At 40.2% G+C, this 25,040-nt stretch overlaps 1 protein-coding gene across 1 annotated transcript in view; it reads left to right on the plus strand.

The window, feature by feature from the left end:
* The window catches only part of KCNQ3 (potassium voltage-gated channel subfamily Q member 3), a 358,449-nt gene extending 335,035 nt beyond the window's left edge, over positions 1 to 23,414 (plus strand). The window contains exons 10-15 of the mRNA XM_004602450.3: positions 4,345 to 4,547; positions 5,709 to 5,811; positions 8,761 to 8,892; positions 10,442 to 10,540; positions 13,415 to 13,499; positions 15,338 to 23,414. Of these exons, the coding sequence (XP_004602507.2) occupies positions 4,345 to 4,547; positions 5,709 to 5,811; positions 8,761 to 8,892; positions 10,442 to 10,540; positions 13,415 to 13,499; positions 15,338 to 16,060 (1,345 nt within the window). The 3' untranslated portion in view covers positions 16,061 to 23,414. The remainder of the gene's footprint in view (positions 1 to 4,344; positions 4,548 to 5,708; positions 5,812 to 8,760; positions 8,893 to 10,441; positions 10,541 to 13,414; positions 13,500 to 15,337) is intronic.
* Positions 23,415 to 25,040: the final 1,626 nt, after the last annotated feature.

Consider the following 25,040-nt stretch of genomic DNA (forward strand, 5'->3'; position numbering starts at 1 on the left):
ACTCTCCAAGAGGCATATATATGATTTTATGGAAAATGTCTTATGACACATGGTCCAGGAATATGTTCACTCATGCGTGAGGCTCGGCCCAAGTGTGTGGAAAGCGGCCTGGAGCATGATGGTGGTTGGGTAGTGGAGGTCGGCTGCCAGGGCTGGGTCCCTTGGGGTGGGGAGGGCTCTCACCCGCCCCCCCTCTGGGGCACCACAACTGGAAACAGCCTCTGGCATGGAGTTCGGTGGCATGGTTATGGGAGCCTCAATTTATGCTCCCTTCCAGGAGAAGCAGCCATGAGTTCTGGAGGGTGACCGATGAGAAGATTATCTGGGGCCAGCAGGAGGTGGCTTATGGGTGTGACCCCTGGGTGGCTGGAGACTGGGAGAAGCAGGCAGAGAATCTCTGGTCCCAGGTCCCATTGAGCCCAGCGTCTAAGATCACAAAGTTCCACATTACCTGGGTTTAGTGGGACTTCACATGAGCGAAGGACTAATATGAGTAATATTATTTATTAGGAGTAATTGCTGAGTGGAAAGCACAGGATAAACCCTAAGCATCCCTAGGTATAGCCCCCACTTCCCAAGAAGAGATTTTATTACAATGGTCAAGTGTCACCTAAAATAACCTAAGGACACGTGGCATAGATACCTAACTGGACTAAGAGTGGAAATGAGACTTGGAGCTGATGTTTGAACAAAGATTTAGGCCAGAAGAGTATAAAGAGGAAATAAATAATGAAGATGCATTAGTCACAGTACTGCAAATATTGGGAAGTCTGGAACTTGAGATACTGCATGGAATTTAATAAAATAAGTGACTGAAACCAGAGTCAGGAATCCAGGGTCAATGCTATATCTACCAGAACAGAACAACTCTAATTTTACTTTCCCATTTCTAGTCCATCTCCTAGAATTTTTTTCAATTTATGTTTGGAAATAGTTGTCTGTAATTAACAAATCAGGAATTTTAATTTTATACGGAAACCAACTGTCAGCTCCAATGAGGCATTTTCTTGCGAGAGCCTACAATATCCTCAATGGGGAAAAAAAGGTCTAAATTATTCACTACAAATCTATATGGAGAAGGACACACATGGGTTTTGAGTTTCAAGGATGAATTTTTGCTTTGCTTTTAATTATCCTTTGAGGTCTTGGATTTCAGGCAAGACGATTAAGAAGTAAATCAATCTCCCACTTGGTGGAGAGGAAGAATTCTATAAGCCTCTGAAGTGCAGTGACTGTAATTCACAGTTGAGGTTTCTGACTTGTATTCAGTGCATCTGATGGTGTTACAATTCTATTTCTTATAAACTGTGAGTTGTAGGGTTTTAAGTGAATAGAGCTGAAGCAATTCTGGCCATTAGAGTTTGCAATGAAGCATTTAAATGCCACACAATTGATTCCTAACTTCCAGACTAAAGAGAAACAAGAGAGCTCTCATATCTTTGTAAAAGTCAGTTGTTAGACTGAGGTTTCAGTGAAGACAATATAACTGCCATTAGTCTTGCTTAGATATACACTCATATACTTATCTTTTGATGAGTGCAAGTTCAGTGTCAATGGTGAGTGTTTAATGTAACATTAAGAAATTCTAAGTGTAAAATAATATATACATCCCAAGAAAAACAGTATGTATTTTAATGGCCTAGGAAATTTTATCTATTTTTTACATATTGTGTGTGTGTCTGTGTGTGTGTATACATATTTGCTTCTGGGGTAGAGGACTGTTTACCAAGATAATGATGACAGCCAATGTTTTACTGAATACCTATCCCACTGAGAGATGGAGAAGTGTAAGGGATTTTAGTGTGATTGGATTGATGAATCTCTTTTGTTATGTGGTGAGATAGGTAAGTGTCATCAAAAAGGAAGGGCCTAGAAGTTACTCCTTAAAGTCTCCCTTACACTGAGCTCATGGCCTCTATATGTGTTCAGACTTTGTCTTTGACTTTTCTGCCTTGTCCAGTGTATTTAGCCCATGAACCCTGATAGTTAAGTCTTTCATCTAATACCAGTTAGGAAAGCCACTAGGAAAAATTTGTCTTGGCTTAGGGAAAATTGAGTATTATGAGTATTTCTAAATTTTCTAAAGTGACCCTACATAGATTATTAATGGGGTAGTGCTGAATGATAGAAAACAGGTCCATGTGATCAGGAATGCTGACTGCTTTTCTAACTGTTCATTAATTCATTATTCATTGAATACATTTTGGTGCTGTCACTAGTTCAGGCTGGAAGGCAAGAAACATTATGATTATTTTATCATTTGAGATGCTCCCAACTGTTGCAAGAGTTCCTTGTCCTGGCAGAACCAAGTATCCAGAGAACATAGGACACCTGGGCCAACCTACTCTCCATCTCTAACACCCTTGACCACACTGTACCAAACCCAAAATTTCAGCAGCTTTGGGCACCGGGTTCAGAATCAATCTTCAGAAATCCTAATCTGTCTCCTCTGGATACAGAGCTGAACTCAAATGAATTCATTCACTTATCCCAGGAGAGTAAGCATTATTACTTAATGTCAAACTCTGCAAAAGGTGATGGATGGAGAGAAGCCCTCTCACCTGAGTGTATGTTCCACGTAATCACAATATGCAAAACACAGTGTTCAAAAATGCACACAGAGGCTCTTGCGCATGTATCACATAAAAGGTTGCATTCTTTTGCCCAGAAGGATGAGGTGCAGAAGGTGATAATGGCTATCGATATTGATTAAGCCCCTGCTCTGTGCCTTGCTCTATGCCAGATCCTTGACAATATCATTTCATTGTGACCACTTGAAGCAGGTGGTGTTTTTCTCTGTAGAGAAGAGACACCTGAGTTAAGAAGAGTCACCTAGGTGGAAGGGATGGAGCAGAATTTCAAGTCAGTGAGAATATGGCTTTGTATGAAGGACCAATTTCTAATGGACCTGTTAATCATTTCTTTTTTTAAAATTTTTTTTATTGAGTCACCATATGGAAAGTTACAAAGTTTTCAGGTTTAAGTCTCAGTTATACAATGCTCGAACACCCATCCCTTCACCAGTGCACATATTCCACCACCAAGAATCACAATATAGCTCCACCCTGCCTCCACCCCGTCCCTAGCCCCTCCCCCCCGCCTGTGTAACTGATAAATCTCACTTTACTTTCACTTTACTTTGATTACATTCAATATTTCGCCCGGCGTGTTAATCATTTCTTATGTCAAAAACATGTTAGGTAGTACTGTAAGGAAGGGTGCTTGTTGCATGAACGTTCATGCGGTCAGAGGCGCTGAGACAGGAATGCCAAAGAAATGTATGTCATGGAGGGTCTAGGTTCTCTCTGACTCTTAGACAAAGGTAGAGAGCCCGGTAATCTCCTTTTATTGATCATGGAAACTCTTAAGGGCGCAATACAGTCACCAATTAAGAGCGCAATACAGTCACCAAAGGAGTTATGGGAAGATGATGCAAAGTTCTTCTGCATACAGAAAAACAAACAATGTAGGATCTACATACTGACAACAAACAGGCTTTGTACCTAGGATCTGCATACTGACAACAAATAGGCTTAAGCAGAACCGGATCTGTGAGAAAAGGAAAACTGACAATTTTGTTATAATTTTGCAAATTATTTACTAAGGCAGCCAAAAGAAGATGTTCAACCTCATCTAAACCACTGGGCTCATCCTGGTAGCTCAGTCCAGCCCCAACAGGTGCCCCTTCTTAGAATAACGGGTTTAAATCCATCAAAAATGTGCAGTTACAAAAGAAACTATGTTGAAATATAATTATCATAATTCTTAAACCTCTGAACCGAAATCATGTATATGCTTCTAAGCATAGACACTAATGATAAGATGTAGTGGTGGGCTGTACACTCTCATGATTTTTCAGTGTAATGAGCCCAGAAGTACCTGGAGATAAAATAATATGCAATAATCTGTGGTTTCTGTGGTGAAAAGTCGGACTCTAGGGCATTGAAAATATTGTTGGGGTTTTTCAACAATAATATGAAAGGCACAATTTTCAGTAGAAGTCAGAAAATAAAAGATAACATTTTCATTTGGTCCAGCACCAGAGATCATTTCTCCTCCCCTGAATTTTAAGGAAATTGAATTAAGGAAATTGAAATAAGGAAACTAAATCCAAAGATGCTAAGAATGTTGTCCCACAACATTTTGTGGGGTTGGCTGTGTTTGGTTGGCTGTGTCCCAACCAAACCTGGCCCCTTCCAAACTGTTAAATTCTATTAGCATTGTGAGTTATGCCTTTCCCATTCACATGTGTTGGAAAATGTGTGAGTCTTTATGGAGAGGGATGGGAAATTATAAGAGTCTGAAATGAAGGACAAAAATTGTTCACTTTTGCTTATTTTGTAGCCAAAAGATGGGTCTCTTGGATCGGGTTCGCCTTTCTAATCCTCGTGGTAGCAATTCTAAAGGAAAGCTATTTACCCCTCTGAATGTAGATGCTATAGAAGAAAATCCTCCTAAAGAACCAAAGCCTGTTGGCTTAAACAATAAAGAACGCTTCCGCACCGCCTTCCGCATGAAAGCCTACGCTTTCTGGCAGAGTTCCGAAGGTAACGCCTCTATTCCCCCTGCTCCCTCTTCCAAGTCCGCCTTCCTTCCTTATACCTCCACCCACTTCCATACTGAAGAACTCTCTAGTCTCTGAAACAACTCATTTCCTACCATCCCTGAACCAACTTTTGCTTGTACCATCTTAACCAAATGAACCCCAAGCATCTGTGATCTACAATAATCTCCCCAGCCCCAGGTACACTTTCATATTCTATCATTCTTGTTATTCCCAGTCAACTGTGGTATCAAGATAGTATGTAAAATAAGTTTTTTTGAGAAAGACCACGTGTACACGACTTTTATTATTGTATACAATCATAATAATTCTATTTTAGTGTTTGTTGTCATTAGTATCTGTTACTGTGACTAAATTATAAATTAAAGATCCCCAGAGATATGTATATAAAGGTGAAAACAGAGCACATGTAGGGTTTAATATTATCTTTTAGGTTACCTGTTGGGGACTTGGGAAGTATCCTTTGTAGATTAGAGGAAACTGCTATAGCCCCACAACCTAAAATTGATAGACCTGAGGATCTCTCCCCTATCAAGTTCCATGCGTTCCTGTGCCAGAATTTCCACAGATGTCTGCCTAGAAGCCTTGGAACCTGTTGCCAGGGTTCCTAAGGAGTGCATGAAGAGTGTATTGTCATGGTGAGAAACCTGCAGGAAAGAGAAACCCAGAACAAAGTGATCTAGAGACCTTGGAGACTCAGTGCCCCAGAGATCGGAAGGGGTGTTCTGTAAACATCCTGAATTGGCTGTAAGAGAAAAATCTTTCACCCCTTTCACCTAGGAACTAAGGAGCAGGGCTCAGAAAGCAATGCCCCTCCAGTCCCTACAGGATAGTGACTGCAGGAGTGCTTCCATAAGGCCCACATGTACACACATGTACAAATGACCCTCCAGAATCCAAGAACTCACATCACTTCCATCCTAGCTTTCTCTCGTAACTATATTTTCTGAACCACAGGTCCTTCTGACTCGGATTTCTGGTGCTAGGTTGGGAGGATTCTAGGAAAGATCTAGATGGTACTGTTGGTTTTCCCAGCATGAAAATTAATATTCTGGCATTTAAATTTGGAAAGCTCTGTCCACAGGCATCCTTTAGTCTTTCCAAGCACTGTGACCTGCCTTTGATATGTGTGTCTCCCTGTCAGATGCTGGGACAGCTGATCCCATGGCAGAGGACAGGGGCTACGGGAATGAGTTCCTCATTGAAGACATGATCCCCACCCTGAAGGCTGCCATCCGAGCTGTAAGGTGAGACCCCTCTATCCTACCTGTGGGCTTTCACTTTAACTCCCACAGCATGTGGCTTCGTAAAGAGCTCTCAGGCTTTAGGAATGTGGAAGGGAAGATCCCTCGGAGTTACTCAGGACTGTGTTAGGACTAACAGCATGTCAGTCATCCTGAAGTGTGCTGCTTAAAGAATGATTGCTATCCTAGCAAGTCATGGATGGCTTTTGCCCCAACAGATTCCTGAGAGTATTTACAGCTGCCATGTACTTGTTTTGACTGCTATTTACACATACTAGCATGGGATTTCTTCCTGTTCATGTTCTTTCTCAAATTAGCTTTTTAATTTTGATAGTATTTATCCATCTAGTTTTTGTTGAATAGTATTCTCAACAAGGTAATGCATCATAGAATATATTGTCTATATCATACAGGACTGTAATCCAGCCTGGCTATTTCTGTTTTGCTGTAGATTTATACAAGGAAATAAAAAATGTGCTGTAATTTCTAACTCAAAAGAAATTTGATTAGGATGTGAACATTGTGGGCATTATGTATTGCTTAAACACTAAGTATGATTCTCAAAGTACATAGTATTTTCAGTAAGATTCCCAGAACAATACATCACAGGAGCAGAAAGTGATTGTAATTTGTGGACCTTCTCAAAGCCATTTACTTGGTTTCTGACAACACCATTAACCCAAATGTCACAAAAATATGGTTGAACGAAAACACAACTATCTGGACCCATCACTGGTCCAATGGTCTTATTCAAAGAAAACTAATGAATGTGTCAGCCTCTAGGGAGATCTCTGCTGAGCTCACTATAGCAGAGGCAAGATTTGGCCTATTGGCCAGGATTGCTAATTCCTACCATGAATAGAGCTATTAAAAGAGTAGACTTGGGAGCTGGAAAGACACCACAGCAGGTAGTGTTGGCCTGCCGCAGTAAACCAAGGTTTGATTCCCAACATCCCATATGGTCACCTGAGTTCTGCCAGGAGTTTCTCTGAGTACAGAGCCAGAAGGAACCCCTGAGTATATCTGGGTTTGGCCCACAAACCACAGAAAAGGAATTGGTTTGTAATATAATGTATTAAAGGCTGACAAATAAATTACATTGTATCATATTTGAAAAAATAATAGTTTTTCATTGGCTAAATCCAGTCGTATGAACCTCAATGCATTATTTTATTATTTTATTTTATTACTTAATGAAGCATGGTAGTTTTTACCAAACAAAACTTACTTGGAAAGACATAAGGGCAGTGAAAGAGATGAATAGATGTTCAAGAGAGAACACCACTTTCTCCAAAGTGGTAAAAGTCGAAAGAGAGAGAGATGTGTTCAAGGGAGAACACAGGCTTGAAAGAGAAAGCCTCAAATGTATCATTTTTAAAAGATAACTGTGAGAAGGAAATGGGAAGGCCTGGGGTAGTCTATTTCCTGCCATTGGTCTATAATTGGAGGTTTAACAGAATTTGTGTTCAGAGATTAAACCATGATGGATTTAATGAGCTCCATCCAGAAAAATGAAGCCCAAGAGTCATGAATTTCTGAGTCCTAGATATTCCATTTTACTGGGAAACTGAGAAAATTGGGTGATTAGAAGTTATAGTTTTCCCTGGGAATTAACAAAGCAAAGAATTCCTCAAACAGCTGTCAAACAGAGCAGGGTGACACTGTGACACTGTGATTAGTAATATGGGTCTTCACATACAAAATTGAGTTTGAGGAAAATTTTGATTTTATTAGTTATTCAATCCTAAGATAAAGCCTTGTGAGTCACAGTTGGATCATCTATGAGTTACCTACACTGTAGCACTGTCGTCCTGTTATTCATCGATTTGCTCAAGTGGGCACCAGTAACGTCTCCATTGTGAGACTTGTTACTGCTTTTTGCATATCGAATATGGCACGGGTAGCTTTCCAGGCTCTGCTGTGCAGGCGGTATACTTTTGGTAGCTTGCCGGGCTCTCCAAGAGGGACAGAGAAATAGAATCCAGGTCGGCCGAGTGCAAGGCAGACGCCCTACCCAGTTCTCATGAGGTTATCTATGCAAATTTTTCAAAAAATCAATTATCTTAACATCTGACCTGCAATGAATGCTCAGTAATGGTTAGCTCTTACCATAACTATGATTTCCTTTTTTTTTCAAAAATGTTGTATCTTTTATTTATTTTTTAAAATTTTTTAAATTTTATTGAATTACTGTGAGATAGTTACAAGATTTCATGTTTGGATTACAATCACACAATGATCAAACACCCATCCCTCCACCATTGCACATTCCCCACCACCAATATCCTGGGTATACCCCTCCTTTCCAACCCTCCCCCTGCCTCCATTGCAGACAATATTCCCCATACTCTCTCTCTATTTTTGGGTATTATAGCTTGCAGCACAGACTGAGAGGTCATCATGCTTGGCCCATTATCTACTTTAGGCATGCATCTCTCCTATCCCAACTGGTTCCTCCAGCCATCATTTTCTTAGTGATCCCTTCTCTATTCCATCTGCCTTCTCCCCTCCGCTCATGAAACAGTCTTCCAGCTATGGGGCAATCCCCCTGGCCCTTGTATCTACTGTCCTTTGGTGTCAGTCTCATGTGATGTTATTTTATACTCCACAAATGAGTGCAGTCCCTCTATATCTGTCCCTCTCTTTCTGACTCATTTCACTTAGCATGATACTCTCCGTGTTTATCCATTTATAAGCAAATTTCATGACTTCATCTCTCCTAACAGCTGCATTAACAATGATTTTCTGATTCTAGTGTTGAATAGACTCAGTCATGCCAAAATAGAGTAGCCAGCCCAACCCTATGTCATTGGAAGGGGTAGAACAAGGAGCAAAAGTTGGAACCCTATATCAAGTTATGCTCTCCTTGGTTCTTTCCTCTTCTCACCCCTGGTTTTGCCTTGTGTCATAATTCCCTGCATTCTGTATTCATATCTGAGCTTTCCCTTGCAGAATTCTACAATTCCGTCTCTATAAAAAAAAATTCAAGGAGACTCTGAGGCCTTATGATGTGAAGGATGTGATTGAGCAATACTCTGCAGGCCACCTCGACATGCTCTCCAGGATAAAGTACCTTCAGACCAGGTGAGATGGTCACATCTGCAGCACTTAACTCCTGTAAATGCTAAGAGAGCAAATTCAGATAGACTTCAGAGCTGAGGAGAAATGTAAATGTAATATGATGTATTAAAGGCTGACAAATATAGCAAATAATTACAGATGTCAAGGCCAACGAACATCAGATCAGAAACTCTGTTATAGTGGCAAAGCCAAAGTCAGATCCCTGATCAGGCCTCCTGGACAAAGGGAAGATATTAGACTAGCTGCTGACAGAGAACTGAATTCATTGCTATTGAGATCACTTAGCAGATTCTAAATATTTTTCTTTTTTTTTTTTTCCTGGTGCTGTTTGCTCACTCCTGGACACCACATGTCACTGTTCTATTTTATTTTATTTTATTTTTGTTTTTTGGGGGTCACATCTGGTGATGCTTAGGGGTTCCTCTTGGCTCTGTAATCAGGAATCACTGCTGAAGGTGCTCAGGGGACCACATGGGATGCCGGGGATCGAACCCGGGTCAGCCACATGCAAGGCAAACGATCTCACTACTGTGTTATCTCCTGTCCCTCTAAACATTTTTCACCAACCTTTATAAATTCATGTTATAATTATGATGGTGAAAATATGGAACTAGCATCAATGTTCATTTCATCATCACCACTATTTTTACTGAGTACTTGTGTGCCCTAGTTACCCAAAACTCTATACTATATGCACAGCCCTATTGGGTCATAGAAATCCTGAGCTTCTGAGCTTCTATTGAGCCTTCACGACTACGTCCCAGCCCAGCACCAGCTCTGCTGCACAAAGAAGGCATTTGTTCCTGTTGTACTCTGGAGGGGAGGGAGCACATAGTAAAGCCATATGCAGGAGTTTGTGGTAGATCCACTTCTATAATGGCCAGATCGACTTATAGAGATATTTCACAACTAATAATGGATCCTAAGGGGCCAGAGATATAGAACAATGGTTAAGGCTTTTGCCCTCATGTGACGAACCTGGGTTTGATTCCTGGCACCAGTATTGTCCCTGAGCCTGACAGGAGTGATCTGAGTACAGAGCCAGGAGTAAGCCCTGAGCATTACTGGGTAGCCCATAATGTACAAACAACAACAAAAAATGGATTCTAGTGTTTTGCAGAAAAAGCTCTTAACTAGAATATTTAGTGTGTGTGTAATTAGGGGGGGGAGGGTGTGGGAATAAAAGATCTGGAAGACCAGACAGAATTATAATTTCCAGAATAGTTTTCATGAAGTAATACATGCCATCTTGGATTTGTCTGCGGTTTGATCCCTTTTCTCTACCCACACGGGGCAGGAAGATGTTCTTCATACCAATGGATCAAAGAAGAAGAAAGTGTTGAGATTACAAATTATCTCTTTATGTCCGTCAATCCCTGTCACTACTTTTGCCCCCTCATCACTACCCCATCCACATTTCTTTGGTCTTCTTCTCTTTTCATATATTACAAACCCATAACATATCTGAAAGGAAATAGAATGAATTGATTTCTTCTATTTCCATATAAACTTGTTGATAATGTCATTCTCCCCTTTGTGTCTCCTTTTCCAGAATAGACATGATTTTCACCCCAGGACCTCCATCAACACCAAAACATAAGAAGTCTCAGAAAGGAGCAGCATTCACATACCCATCCCAGCAGTCTCCCAGGTGTGACTCAGGGCAGGGATCGGATCGGCAGGAGATGGGGGGCCAGGTTCAACCACGTTCATCTTAAATTTGAAATTGATGCCTTTCTAGTTAGGTGAAGTTGCCATTTCTGGAAATAAAATGACAGGAGATATCTCTTCTGTTTTATGGGCATTTGAGATACTATATATGAGGTGTAAAAAACTACACATGCCAAAGGGTGTGTGCTCGTGGAGTCGCTGTGTATGAGCTGGATTGGGACAGCTGTTGGCCGAGGACTGGCGAGGGAAGAACGAGGACCAAGCTGGTTGCTGATTAGTTACCGTTTATTCAATCTTCTGTCTCTCATCTCCTGCACTCTTCCTTCCTAGCTCCTCACTCCTCCATCCCCTCTCTCTGGATTCTCTTCTTCCACTAGTCTCTCCTCCTACTTATCTCTCTCCAACTTGCCCTCTAGGCAAGTCAAGTAGCAAAATCAACATAAGAAAGCCCTTCCTAGGGGCTGGAGCAATAGCACAGCAGGTAGGGCGTCTGCCTTGCACTCAGTGGATTCTCAGCATCCCATATGGTCCCCTGAGCACCGCCAGGAGTAACTCCTGACTGCAAAAAACAGAGGTAACCCCTGTGCATTGCCGGGTGTGACCCAAAAAGCAAAAAAAAAAGAAAGAAAGAAAGAAAGAAAGAAAGAAAGAAAGAAAGAAAGAAAGAAAGAAAGAAAGAAAGAAAGAAAGAAAGAAAGAAAGAAAGAAAGAAAGAAAGAAAGAAAGAAAGAAAGAAAGAAAGAAAGAAAGAAAGAAAGAAAGAAAGAAAGAAAGAAAGAAAGAAAAAGAAAGCCCTTCCTGAGGGCTGCCAGATTCAGAGGAAACACCACCCACCACCCAAAGCCCTTCTTGAAGGCCCACAGGCAAAATACCTCTTAAGGTGTTTTTCTCCTTTCCTCAGTCCAAAAACTCCATCAACATCTTAATACTAGTTATTTTTGTATGGACACAGTAAGAGATTGGACACAGTAAGAGATACATTGAAGCTTGCAGTAAAGCTCTCCTGGGAATATCTTGCATACTCAGACTACAGTGTTCAGGCCAGATTAATCATTCCTAACCCTAACAGGGTTATTAGTTTTTGGATCATGACAGCATTTGTCTATGACCAAGCTCTTAACTTATAGTTAAGCATTAGGCATTTTGACCAGGCCCGTCTCGATGCCAGGGTAGCACATAACTCACCACTTGCTCTGGGTCTGTCCAGTCCCTCCTCGGGACCCTGCTTTGGGGGGTGCTAGGAAGTAAGGGCAGCTGAGGCTTAAGTCAAAAGAGAACAGATGCCCAGAAGGAAAGTAACACTTAGAGTCAAAGGACTCCCAGGTTGCAAAAACATAGCATTTGCTAAGTCTTCCTGTGTCCATACAAAAGGACATGGCTCTAAATAAACTATGCAAAGGACTCAAGGAGAAGAGAAAAACAATATTTACAAGTTAACAGAACACAAAGAAAGCAGTTACAAATAAACACAGAGGAAAGTTCCAAATAAACTAAAACTACCTGAGGCTATGTTATCCTACAATGAGGGATGTACCACCCCACTTCATAGACCATGTGGGAAGCCCCCCCTTTTATGGATGCTGCAAATGAAAGCAACCATTTCCTAAATGGAAAAGAAGATGAGATTTCGGGGGGGGGGGGGGGGGGGTTGGCACAGAAACATCTTTTCAGTAAGCCCAAATAGTTCTTTAGCCTTTGTAAATAGTCACTTGTGATTTATTTTTCTCCCCAGATAAGGGCATGAATCAGATATCAGGCCCCTCCCTACAATGTCACATGTGGAACTCTGTCCCATAACAGAGCATCTACACACTTCCACCATGTCCCAAATGTCTAAAACTATTCCATTTATAGGTCCTGGTGATGGGAGAGCCATCCATTAAGTGGTACACTGCCTGAATTCATCTTTCTTTATTCCAAGTTAAGTAAAGAGTGAAAGGAGTCATAATGCACCTACATAAATTAAGATTCCTTATAATAAAAGTATGATGCCATAAGACACCTATTCTAACTTAAGCATTCAAAATGTATTCAGGGAAGAGAGACTGGAAACACAGAGAAAGTTTGTCTTCCAAAGGTGATGTCAATCCCTACTTTGTTCTGATGCTGCAGTTTGAAGAATGAACACCTTCTGCCTCCAGATAGACTACTTTCTTTCAATAAGAACTGAATACTCACATTTTATGTGAAAAACCCCATCTCTGAAATGGTTCCAATGTTGTAAAACCCTGCACAATATGAGGGAAATACCAGCACACTCTACTGAACTCAGGATCTTCCAGTTTCTGAGATCTGCTGTAATTCAAGACCATTCTGCTGATGGCAAGAATTTAGCAGCAATGAAAAGATTGTGAGAAAAATAAAAGCATGACCTAGATAATGCCTGAAGTGAACAATTTTGAACAATATTTGGGCTCCCTGAAGGTTTTTACTACATAGACACTAACAGTGTTGAAGTATGCTAGAATGTCAGCAGGCATTAACGTCTGCAGACATGAAGCATGCATGCCAAGAGCAAATACAGTCTATCTCTCTGCTCTCTCCCAACCAGCCTTTGTACCATATTCCAGATTCAAAACCTCCGTGTTTACACTCTTAACAAGACTGAATGAAATACTGGCACACTCTTAATAGACTTTCAGAGATTACATCATCCTTTTCCCACCCTCAGCCACTCTGGCTAGACCCCCCTGTGACACTGGAAGGCAAGATTGAATTAAGTTGCCCTTTTAAGACCATAAGAGCATGATGTGGAGAAGGGTAGTTGTGGACATGGCCCATTGAGCTGAAACACCTTGCCAAGAGATATTAATGAAATGACTTTATGAAAGTGTTGCCCCCTTTTTCCTTCTAGGAATGAACCATATGTAGCCAGAGCATCCACATCAGAAATCGAAGACCAAAGCATGATGGGGAAGTTTGTGAAAGTTGAAAGACAGGTAGGTATTTCCTGCTCCCTCACCCAAAGACAAACCTGTGAGTGATTGTTTCCAAGTGCCTTGTTTTCATAGGGAGATCATGAATATGAACATAGACACTTCAGAAAAGAAAATGGAAATTAACTCCCAATTAAGCACCTGAAAACAAATTAATTGTCATGTGATTCAATGTCCTCCTCTATGAAAATGGCATTTTAGTTCCTTAGAAGGTGACTCTGAGATTAGATACACCTAGCCCCTAGCTTTGTAAACTTTAGGTTGTCACCCCATATGGGAGTCATGCATCTGAATGTGATAATCCTGGAAAATCTGGCGACAGTCAAAAGTTTCTGAATGCCTAATGACCAAAAATTATTTTAAAATCAACCATGTAATGAATACGAACTGTTTCTGACATGTTTCCTCAATTAGCGTTTCTCGGATGAGAAAGGGATCACAAGTAGGAAAAGTTTAAGAGGCCCACACACAGCATATACTCAACAAATGAGAGCTTCTTTTATGAGATTCTTTCCTCCCCCACAATTCTGAGTCCTTTGTCTCTGTTCTCTTTGAGTCTACATCAGCATGGGACCTGTCGGAAGTGGTCTAAAGGAGGGCAGCTGTAGAAGAGGTTCAACCAGACAACTTGAGAAATAGCCTTGTGTATTTTAGAGCCTCTTTTGCCTATGCTGTTGTGAATTTCCCTCATATTTCTGTCAATCCTTTATTATATAGAGACCCTCAAATGGGATCTGTGCAGGAGAGGAGAAAGGACATCAGGATGACTATTTTGTTGTATGGAAGATTTTTTTTCATTATAATGTTTTTTATTAAAAAATTGAATGTATAGGGGCCGGAGCGATAGCACAGCGGGTAGGGTGTTTGCCTTGCACGCGGCCAACCTGGGTTCGATCCCCGGCATCCCATATGGTCCTTCAAGCACTGCCAGGAGTAATACCTGAGTGCAAAGCCAGGAGTAACCCCTGAGCATCGCTGGGTGTGACCCAAAAAGCAAAAAAAAAAAAAAAACACAAGACAAAACAAAAGTTGAATGTATAATATCCACTCTTGTATGTAGCAGCTATGTGGTTTTTTCCATTGCTTCATCTTTCTAAGCCTGTCTATATCTATAAAATAGTATAGCTTCACCTAATAGCATTGTCATAAAAATGAAATGAATCATTGTCTATTAGGTTGTAGAGCAGTCAGAAGCACACTAACTACCCCCAAAGTGTTACTCCTTCAGAAGCCTTGGATAAATCATTGCTTGGTAATACTATTCTTATCTTTGTCTGTAACGGCACCATACACCATTTTTCAGTGTGTTATAAATTATCAAGAAAAGACCGTTAAACACATACATGCTTGCACTCTTGCACACTTGTATTATGTACTCCCAAAGATTCACTTAATTTGTGGGGTCAGGCAGATGCAGTGCAGCTTTCTCTAACCTCCTGAGAAGCTCATTCCTAGGTTACCACTGTCCTGGTAATCTTTGGGTATTATATCACCATGTAGAAGAAATGCACACTAAATGGGAACCCACATGTCTCATCTAAGGGAATATTTGCAAATCCAAGACTTCTCCTTGACCCAGAAGACAGCCTCAAGCCACCTTCTTGGAAACACTGTCTTTCAAGCATCTCTTTGCTTCCAGGCATCACATTCTGAAAAATCCTTTCTAGGCTGATTCTAGTTGCGCAGACACACATGATCAGAGCTTAAAGATTAGGAAGGACAACATAGTGCTGCTGTTGCAACAACCCTCGTCCTTTCTAAATGCAAAAGCATTTCCTCCTAACCTAGAACCACCACCCAAAGCCCCTGAGTAGTGATTCCTGCTTTCTTCTATCTTCTAGGTTCATGACATGGGGAAGAAACTGGATTTTCTCGTGGATATGCACATGCAGCACATGGAGAGGTTGCAGGTGCACGTTACGGAGTACTACCCGACCAAGGGGACCTTGTCACCAGCTGAATTGGAGAACAAAGAGAAAAGGGAGTCTGATCTGAAAGCCATCATGTGCAACTATTCTGAAACAGGTCTCCTAGAGGCCCCCTACAGCTTCCACCAGGTGTCCATTGACAAGGTCGGCCCCTATGGATTTTTCGCCCATGATCCTGTGACTGTGCCCCATGGGGGAGCCAGTTCTGTAAAAGGTCAAAAGACCTCAACAAACACACACACAGAAAGGCCCACTGTCTTGCCTATTTTGACTCTCCTTGACTCCAGAGTGAGTTACCACTCCCAGGCTGAACTGCGTGGCCCTTTCCCAGACTGGGCCTCCCCCCAGCAGAGACGCAGCATCACCCGGGACAGTGACACACCCTTGTCCCTGATGTCTGTCAACCACGAGGAGCTGGAGCGGTCTCCCAGTGGCTTCAGCATCTCCCAGGATAGAGATGATTACATGTTTGGCCCAAGCGGTGGGTCAAGCTGGATGAGGGAGAAAAGGTACCTCGCCGAGGGTGAGACAGATACAGACACAGACCCCTTCACACCCAGTGGCTCCATGCCTCTGTCGTCCACAGGGGATGGAATTTCTGATTCAATATGGACTCCTTCTAACAAGCCCATTTAAAGGGGTCATGGACTGACTCCACCTTGTAATGTAGACAGACTTTGTATAGCTCATGGCTCACACCTGACACCAGTCAGATCACCAATGGCTGCATCAAACGCATGCATGTGTGTGGTGGCACCCCACCTGGGCAGGGGCTTGTCATGGCCTTTTTCTTCCCCATGTCACCACAATGAAGCCGCTTCCTTTTAAGCATGGTTTGCATGACTTTACACTATATAAATGGTACTGCTAATCTCTCTAGGATACACACTTATCTGCAGTTCTTAATTTTAATCATGATTGGACCAGTACAGGGAGAAATTACTGATAATCTATGTTAATTGTCCATTTGGTTGGCTGGTATGGGTTTTGGTTAGGTAAGTATGGAAAGAAATTTAAGTTATTATTCCAACCACTGTCCCATGGTCTAGAAGAGTCCAGTGATTGACTCTTTTCCAAAACAAGCAAACCATTTTCCCAACAGAAAACGTATTTCATAGTAATCAAGGATGTTGACTACTGAGCTAAGACTGTCAGGAAAGAAATAACATAGTCAATGCATCTCTAAAACCTAAAATTAGAAAAATCTTTATGGAGCAACTGACAGCACTATCTGAAAATTCTGATTGTGGTCTGCCATTTCCAGTGTCATTGCCTGAGTTTCCTCAATGCAGAAGATGATAGTAATTCTAAATTCATTCTAATTGATGGAGAAGAGACATTCACACCTACATTTAAAATAACTCCCGACTTATGCATCTAAATAAGTGTAATTTATCATACGACAGGTACCCCTCTGGGCAGGAGCTAAGTTCAGTGCCTTCAAAATGGGGTTCCAACCTACATTTCTCTTTATAACACTTCTGTACAATATCCGTTTCAAATGTAGTATGGTATCCTAAGGGCACATGAATTATCTGGCTCAAATCCTTCTCTATAAAAGTTAGAACCCTTCAACTCAAGTGAAGATATATGCCTGGGGTCTCTCTATTGTCCCCACAGAGACTGAACCAAACCCAGTCAACTGACTTGCTCCATTGTTGGTTTCCTGCCATATCACTGTTATTGACAGGGTCAATATAAATCATGCCAAGATACTTATATTCTGTGTTTTGTGGAAAGCAATCACAGTACAATTTATCTAGCGGGAGGGGGCTGTCTGCTCTTTTGCAAAACATGCTTGTTTGATGCATTAGATTTAGGATTAAAAATTCAAATAAGCCACAACATTTGGTAATGTGCAGTTTAGTAAAATTTTCAGAACCATTTGACCTCATTCCTCCAGATTTTTAAAAATGCATGTAACCATAAGACCAGCAAAAGAATAAGCAGTAAGCCTGGACAACACTGCCCTACTGTCTAAGAATTATTATTAAGCACAAGCCATCCTATGGCCTCCTAAAAGATGTTCTACTTTCAGGTATATATGATGGAAAAGGTTTCTATTGGGTCTGAACTGAATTAACTAAATGACTATACTATAGTATTAATGTCTTATTATTCTCACACATCTAAGCACTGGTTCTGTGTGGTTTTTAGGGTGACTTCCAAGATGATCAACACAGCCTAAGCAAAATGTCTACATGAAAATGCCACTTTTGTTCTCCCTCATGCTCTGATGTAGAACCACAGTAGTTGAAACAGACATCCAATTGAAAGTCTTGTCAGTACCTAATGCAGGGTCTTGAGCTCAACAGAGAAACTGGTTTCTTAGATATTAAGTCCTTTCAAACTGTATGTCAACAGCTACTGTGCAAAAGACTCAGAGAATGGTGATAATGAAGATTTAGCCCTGGTGTTAGGAATATATAACCAAACCTGAAGTATTATGAGATATACAAAGGAATTTTTACACAGAGGGTCTCACAAGCGAATGGGTATTGACATTGAAGTCCCAGGAGGCAAATTCACAGAATGGATACACATGTCAGACATGAAACTTCCCCCCACCAGGTTTGCAGGTTGGCTTTACAAAATGAGGACAAGGGGCATAGATGGTTTTTCCCTCCTTCTATCTCCCTTCAATATGACTGAAAGTGCCATTGAGGAGCCCAGGCCTCTTAGCATTCATTCTTCTTTCTGACACTCCTGGTGTTTTTCACTAGAAGTGCTTGTGCTACTTACCATGCTAATGAGATATTTGAAACAAAAGCAAACCCCAAAGCAAAACAGGAATAAACCAACTGTTCCACACATCCACCATGCATTGTTTTCCCACCAACTGATATTCTTTCAGATTCTAATAGCCTCAACATCTTACAAATAGATGCATCTGCAGAGCTGGAGGGCTACGGTGCCTTGCACGCAGTTGACTCAGCTTCCACCCAGGATGACTCCTGAGTGTAGACCCAAGAGTAAGCCCTGAGCACAGCTGGGTGTGCTCTCACACCCCGCACAATTGTTCCTTCCCCAACCCCCCCAAAAATTAGATGCATCTTCTTGTAGCCTAATGGAGTTTTTGTTTGAAAGAATGAGACTTTCTCATCCTCAAGCCAAACCATGGATCCAAAGTTAGAGTGTCTTTGAGTAACTTACAAAGGATTGAAAGTTGTGCTATTTTTCTAGCAGTAGAAGGGTAGTCTATCTAACTGCCTAGCTGGATCAGAGGCCATGAACAGAAGAGTCCATTGTGTTCAAGTTATGTATAAATAAATTATAAGTGGAGACTAGTATACTTGAACAAAGCTTTTCATCAATCAAAGGAATAACACAATATAAATTTCCAACAGACTAGGTTCCAAAGTTCACCCAAGAGGTTGCAATAGTTTGGGGAGAATCCAATGAAATAGGACAAATTAATTTTATCTCTAAAACAGAAATGATTTTCTGAAGTGAAAGAATGACCTTACTATATGTATTTAGTGCAAACACTGAATAATAATATAATTATTAATAAGTATTAATAATTGATAATTGATTATAATAATTAACATAATTATTGTGTTATTATAATTTTATAATGTCATATGTAAAAAATATAAGACATCAGGCTCAAAATGAATGAAATTAAAACTACTTTTCCAAATGTGTGAGATGAAAATTTCAGAGGAAAGTTCTAAGGTCAGGCATGAGATTTGATGATCAACTGACAACACACAAGCAAGCACTAAAATTCTAAAAAAAAAAAATGCTAGAAAAAAATTAAAAAAATTATTTAAGAGTTTTTCATTAACCCTTTGCTATGGGAACTGATATTAGATTTGTTTGACATGATGTTGATTTTTTTTGCTTTAGTTTTCATGGAAACAACTAGAAAACTCACAGTTCACTATAGACAAGAGAAACTAGTTAGTCTTAATTATCCGTGCCTATTCAGCTCCTAGTTATTGGAAGTTATAAGAATAAGTATTCATAGAAAACTTTAACAGAATCTGTTCATAATTTGCCAAAACTTTCATAATTCTGTGATAATCAGAGTATAATAAAAGTGTTTGTTCCTTTGACAAGATTAATAAAGCATCATGCTCACCACTTGGGCAATGCATTAGATATTCAGAGATAAGAAAACTATAGTTCATAGCATAAAAATCTCCAAAACATAGCTGCCATAACCATGGACTCTGCTTTAGTTATCACTGTAACCTACGATAAATGCAAAAAAAAATCCCTTAAGATTATTCTTAACAGGGATGCTTCCTAGTTTAAAATCTGCATTGAATACGGAAGAAAAGGAGAGCAATATTCTGCATCAAAATGGCGATGACCCCAACACCCTAGAGAAAGCTGTGTTGAATGGCTTGGTTCAACGCGTTGGACCTTAGAGCTCCAGACAACTGTGCAAGAAAGAAATTGTTAGAGAAAGCTTGGTGTTCCTTCTTTCCAAATCCCTCCCTAGAGCAGAGCCAGGGAAGGAGGCAGCTTTTTCCGTTTTTATCAGGTTCACTAAGAGAGACTTATCAGACAGCCCAAACCAAAGTACTTCCTTAAAAAGAAAGGTGTCTCTTGCTAGTTGGAACAGACATATCAAATTATCCTGAAAATAAAAAGATGAAAAGCATTCAGAGATCTAAGAAGTCAACTACATATGATAGTGCTGCCTAGCAGACCCAGATTTCCTATGTAGCTTCTCTTTTTTTTTTTAACTGATTTGCTATTCAAAATTCCAGACACTGAGCCAATACCCCCCTAAACAAGGCATCATGATACTCTTTCCCGGCTCCATGCCCAGTTGAGAACATGTTAGGAATCAGGTGATCTAGACTTAGTAGGTGGTTTTAAAAATCAGTAGTAGAAATATGAAAGAAATAGAAAAGATATAGTAATGGCACAAATATAAATTTGAACTTTAGATCATTCAAGTGTGTCTGATTTTTCTGATTTGTTGTGCTTTTCCAATGAGACCATAATTATATACATCAGGCCCCTAGTTGCAGACTGCAATACATCAGGAAGGAACACATGAAAATAATTTTTAAGAATGAAATTCATGTTCCTTATAGTATTGTGGACTCAATGCTTGTCGTTAGTATTACCTGTAAACTTTAATTCCTGATCCTGGTGCCAGAGATCCAAACCTAAAAATCATGAGGAAAAACAAAAACTACTTCTGTACTCAGAAATAAATGAATTAGAACTTCCTGGACCCTTTAGGAAACTGCTAAGCTAGACACATGGGGGGTGGTATTTCTCTTTTTTGTTTCTTTTGCTTTTTGGGTCACACCCAGCAATGCACAGGGGTTACTCCTGGCTCATGCACTCAGGAATTACTCCTGGTGGTGCCTGGGGGACTATATGGGATGCTGGGAATCAAACCCGGGTCGGCCACGTGCAAGGTAAATGCCCTACCCATAGGGCTATCACTCCAGCCCCAGATTTCTCATTTTAAATATATTGTCAAGAATCTCATGCTTTGATAGATGACAGATTACTTTCCCCTAAAGCCTTGTTATTTTCAAATTTTAAGAAACTACTAAAAAGATTGCTGCTCTGCATGATTAAGAAAAGGAAAGACAAATGATGGTATGATTTTGTAAGCACTTGTCTCCTTAAGTCTACTTTATCTCTTTTTTGCCTTGACAATCATGGATGTCCTCTTTGGCCCATCACTTGAATACATTCAGCTCTACACAGAAATTGAGCAGGAATTCCCCTTGGAAGAAAAATGTCTAAGAGATTGATTTTAGGAAATGGATGTGATTTTCTCTAGGATCTATATGACTTATGTTGTCAACACTACTAAAGTGTCCATTTGTGCTGAGCTCTTGGTCTCACGTGAGTATAGCCTGGTTCCTCCTGATTTGTTACAGAGAATGCAGTTTTTAGTCAGGTCACAACTAGGTATTCTAGCATCTTTATCCAAAACTAAAAATATCCCAATAGGTTTCAACTTAAGAAATGTTTGTCTAACTGGGAAGTTACTTAAGGAAGTGAATGAATCTTTATTCATTCAAATAAGGACTTATATTTATGTTGTACTTGGGGTATATTTGCTAGAATTTGATCATCGGGCTCCCCCAAACTGTTAAATCAGATAGAAATGTTTCAGTCATCTTGAGTCAGGCCAAATGAGAAAGTACTAACAGAAAAGTCAAGTTCTTAAATTGTAATCTCTGACTGAGAGATTTTACAAACTGCCCTTATACCAAATTATTCTTAGCCTCCAAATAGCACTGTCTGGAGGATAAAATAATTTCAGAGATTAATAGGCACAGTATGAGCTCTATGTCAGTGCAACTCATAATAATACTGGTGAAATGTGTAGACCAGTACTTAATTATATATTTCTAATTCCTCTTATACTTGTACAGTGGAATACCATTTGCTTCCTGTGAGTGATGAAACATGAGTTCATGCTCTCTTGCAGAGTTTTCTTCTCTTTTGCCCACAAGACTGAGGCCAGAGAAGAGCAAGGAAGCTTCACCCACACTCTCTTTACGAGTGGCACGAGATTTTTTTCTCACTACACGGAACCCTTCTCATAATCCTATGAGGGAGATGTTGTTTTCTCCATCTTATAGATGTGGAAACAGGCTTTGGGAAAACTACCTTGGCAAAGGTTATACATTATGAAGAAGGAGAGATGGGATCTTAATCAAGTCTTGTGTACTTCCAAAACTCATTCTTTCCATGCCCTGGTCTTCCAACTCAAATGAGAATATCCCCAAACCATGTCCAGTGCCCTTTGCCTTGCCTTTAACTCCTTTCCCCAGTTATATTAGAGTAAAACAATCACACACCCATTGATTCACTAAAGAAAAATAAAAAGAGTAGTTTCTGTATGGACTGCTCCACATGGCTATTTAGTGAGTCCTGCCTGTTCCTTTAAATGGTTTCATAATCCAGTTGTTGGAGGCAGAAAATGATGCCACATTATTTTTTTTCTTTCTAGTTCATGTTGGAATTGATTAGCTCTTTGAATTTGGTGTGGTTGCAGATAATCCCACAGAGCCCCGTGTTCTCTTGCCCCTAACTATCTCCCGTGATTGTTTTAACCAAGCAAGTTCAAATGCCCCTCCTGATTTCGATCATTTGTCTCTAGACTTTACTTTCATTTCTAAACTTTGAAATCTTGCAGAAACAGGTGAGTATTCAAAAACATCCTCTGGGAGGCCGAATTCTGAACACAGTCATGTTTCTCTAACATGAAATGAAAAGACCAAGGTTCCCAATGGAAATCAACCTGCTCTGGTCATTGAGTCCTTCTCTCCCCCTCAGAATACTTTCTCAAAGGAGGGAAAGCAGAGATGCAGCCTCCAAAATTCCCATGAGGGTTCAAAGTGCGAGAGAGAATCCCAGTCTCTAGACTGGCAAAAGGCATTTTCTCAAAGCAGAGATTTTTCTGTTGAAGAGGTGGAGCAAACAGCAAAACATTCTTGCCCCATCTTGAGAACCACTTTAGAGAGCAACTTCATTGTCATTTTCCTTCCTTGTTCTAATGAGGAAAATCTCTCCATATGGCGCCCCATTGCTAGTCATTGCTTTCAATGAAATATGGCTATTCTATTTTCTCTTTCCAAAGTAGCAATGGTAGAAAAAAAAACAATGTCTTAGGAATGAATTAATTGAGATTTCCAGTAACATGAACCCACGGAATTTAATTTGGGATTGTGTTTTCTTTAACTCCTTTTGTGGCATAGAATTCTGGTGCCTTGCTCCCTGAATTTGTCTTTGTGCTATGAGTAGGCTTTCTTCACATTCTGGCTTACACAGGAACACAACTATTCCACAAGTGGCCTTTAGTGCTCTTTATAATATGATTTCCTGTAATTTTTAAACTGTATGTGTAATTTATATTCTGGCTATGTCCAATATTTGAACAACTTTAATAGGTTGATTTCCATATATATTATGCAAACAATTCTTACCTGATTTTTTTATGTTCTATCTTAAATAAATACTGCACCACTTATTAATAAATAGACATTTTAATGATCATGGGCTAGAATGTTTTTTGCTTCAAAAGAATTCTCGTGAGATTGTGTTGTTTTGGATAACTAACATTTGTAGTTGTGATGATTTTTTTTTTCGATCACATTATTGATGGCTGAATACAACAAAGATTTGTTCCTATCACAGTTCAGTGTGGATTTTCTAAGTTTCAAGTACGGTGCCTGTGGACATGTCTCCATCAAGAGCTCTGACATGCTGGAGTCCTTTTCTTCTGCCCAGAGAGCCAGGAAAGAAAAAATGTGGGAAAACTATGTGTCTTACTTTTAAAGACTCAAAAGTGACTCATCACTTGCACTCTTGTGTCAGAAGGTAGTTACCAAATTGCAAGGAAGACTGGGGATTGTAGTCTTACAAATGGCCAACCTGGAGAAATATATTGACTATATAGCTTTTTCACCACAGGGCTTTTATGATTGTTTCACACATGGCCTTAATAGTGACAAATTTACTTTGGCAAATACAAGTCTCCCTGTGAAAATCAGTAGAAGTATATGTGGCAGCAGTAAATTGCAGTGTTGGGAAGTATCCTCCCTTTTTTTGGTGATGTACACTTCAAATACCACAAACAAAAATCTAACTTGAATGGTTTTATTTTTAATTATTGGTGAGATACATTGATAGGTAAGTTTTAAAAATCTGTCTCCTTCAACAATTTAGAGTTGGTTATGTCTCTGGTTATGTCTTTTTTCTTCCAAAATGCTGTGCATCTCAATTCAAGAAACATTTCTTTATTTAAGAAATCTTAAATAAGGGTCCTGGAACAACTCAGTGTCAAAGCACCCATCCCCACACAAATGCAAAATCATGCATTTAATCCCTGTGGTGCCTGCATGTTACAGAGGTGTGCTGTGTGTGATCCCCAGCACTCAACTGTGTATGCAGTCTCTGACACATCACAGCCTGTTGTATGTGAATACCACAACTGAAGTGCATGATCTCTGTGAACACCAAAATAAGTATGTACAAGCACTGCATTCAGGTGAGCAATGCCCAAGGGCACTGTGCAGGTACTGCAACTAAAAGTGTGCAGCCTCCAGCAAGCACCACAGTGAAATATGTGAGCACCACAGCTAGATATACTGACCCCCCCCCCAGCTGGAACGACAAACAAATGTGTGCGTTGTTGTTGTATTACCGACAGCAGCAGCAGAAAAGGAATGAAGAGGACAGTTTTAAAGAAAAACATACACATCCTATTTGAGCACAAGTATAATTGTATGCTCCAAAAATATTAAGAAAAAAATAAATAAATAAATGTTAATTATTTGTCTGCCTTGTGCCAAGCATTAAAAATGCAGCTATCTGATGGTACAAATGTGTTGGCTCTGTGATCATGTCAATTATGCGGGAAGTGTAAGGATGCAGGCAGGAGTTCTGTAGAAATACAGAGATCCTGGCTCTTCCGTGAAGAGGTACCAGACAAGACCTCTTGAAGAAAATGAGGTCTGAACAAAGCATCGAAGGATGGAAGGATGGCCTATTGAAGCCTAGCAATGAATAGAAAGGGTTTCCAGACACTGGAAATAGTGCAACGGAGGACTATGAGTTTAAAGGCAGGCTCAATATGTCTGCTCTGTTTGAAGAAAATTGCTTCTATTTTTACATTCTT

Source organism: Sorex araneus, chromosome 2 (genome assembly GCF_027595985.1).
Source record: "Sorex araneus isolate mSorAra2 chromosome 2, mSorAra2.pri, whole genome shotgun sequence".
Lineage (NCBI taxonomy): Eukaryota > Metazoa > Chordata > Mammalia > Eulipotyphla > Soricidae > Sorex > Sorex araneus.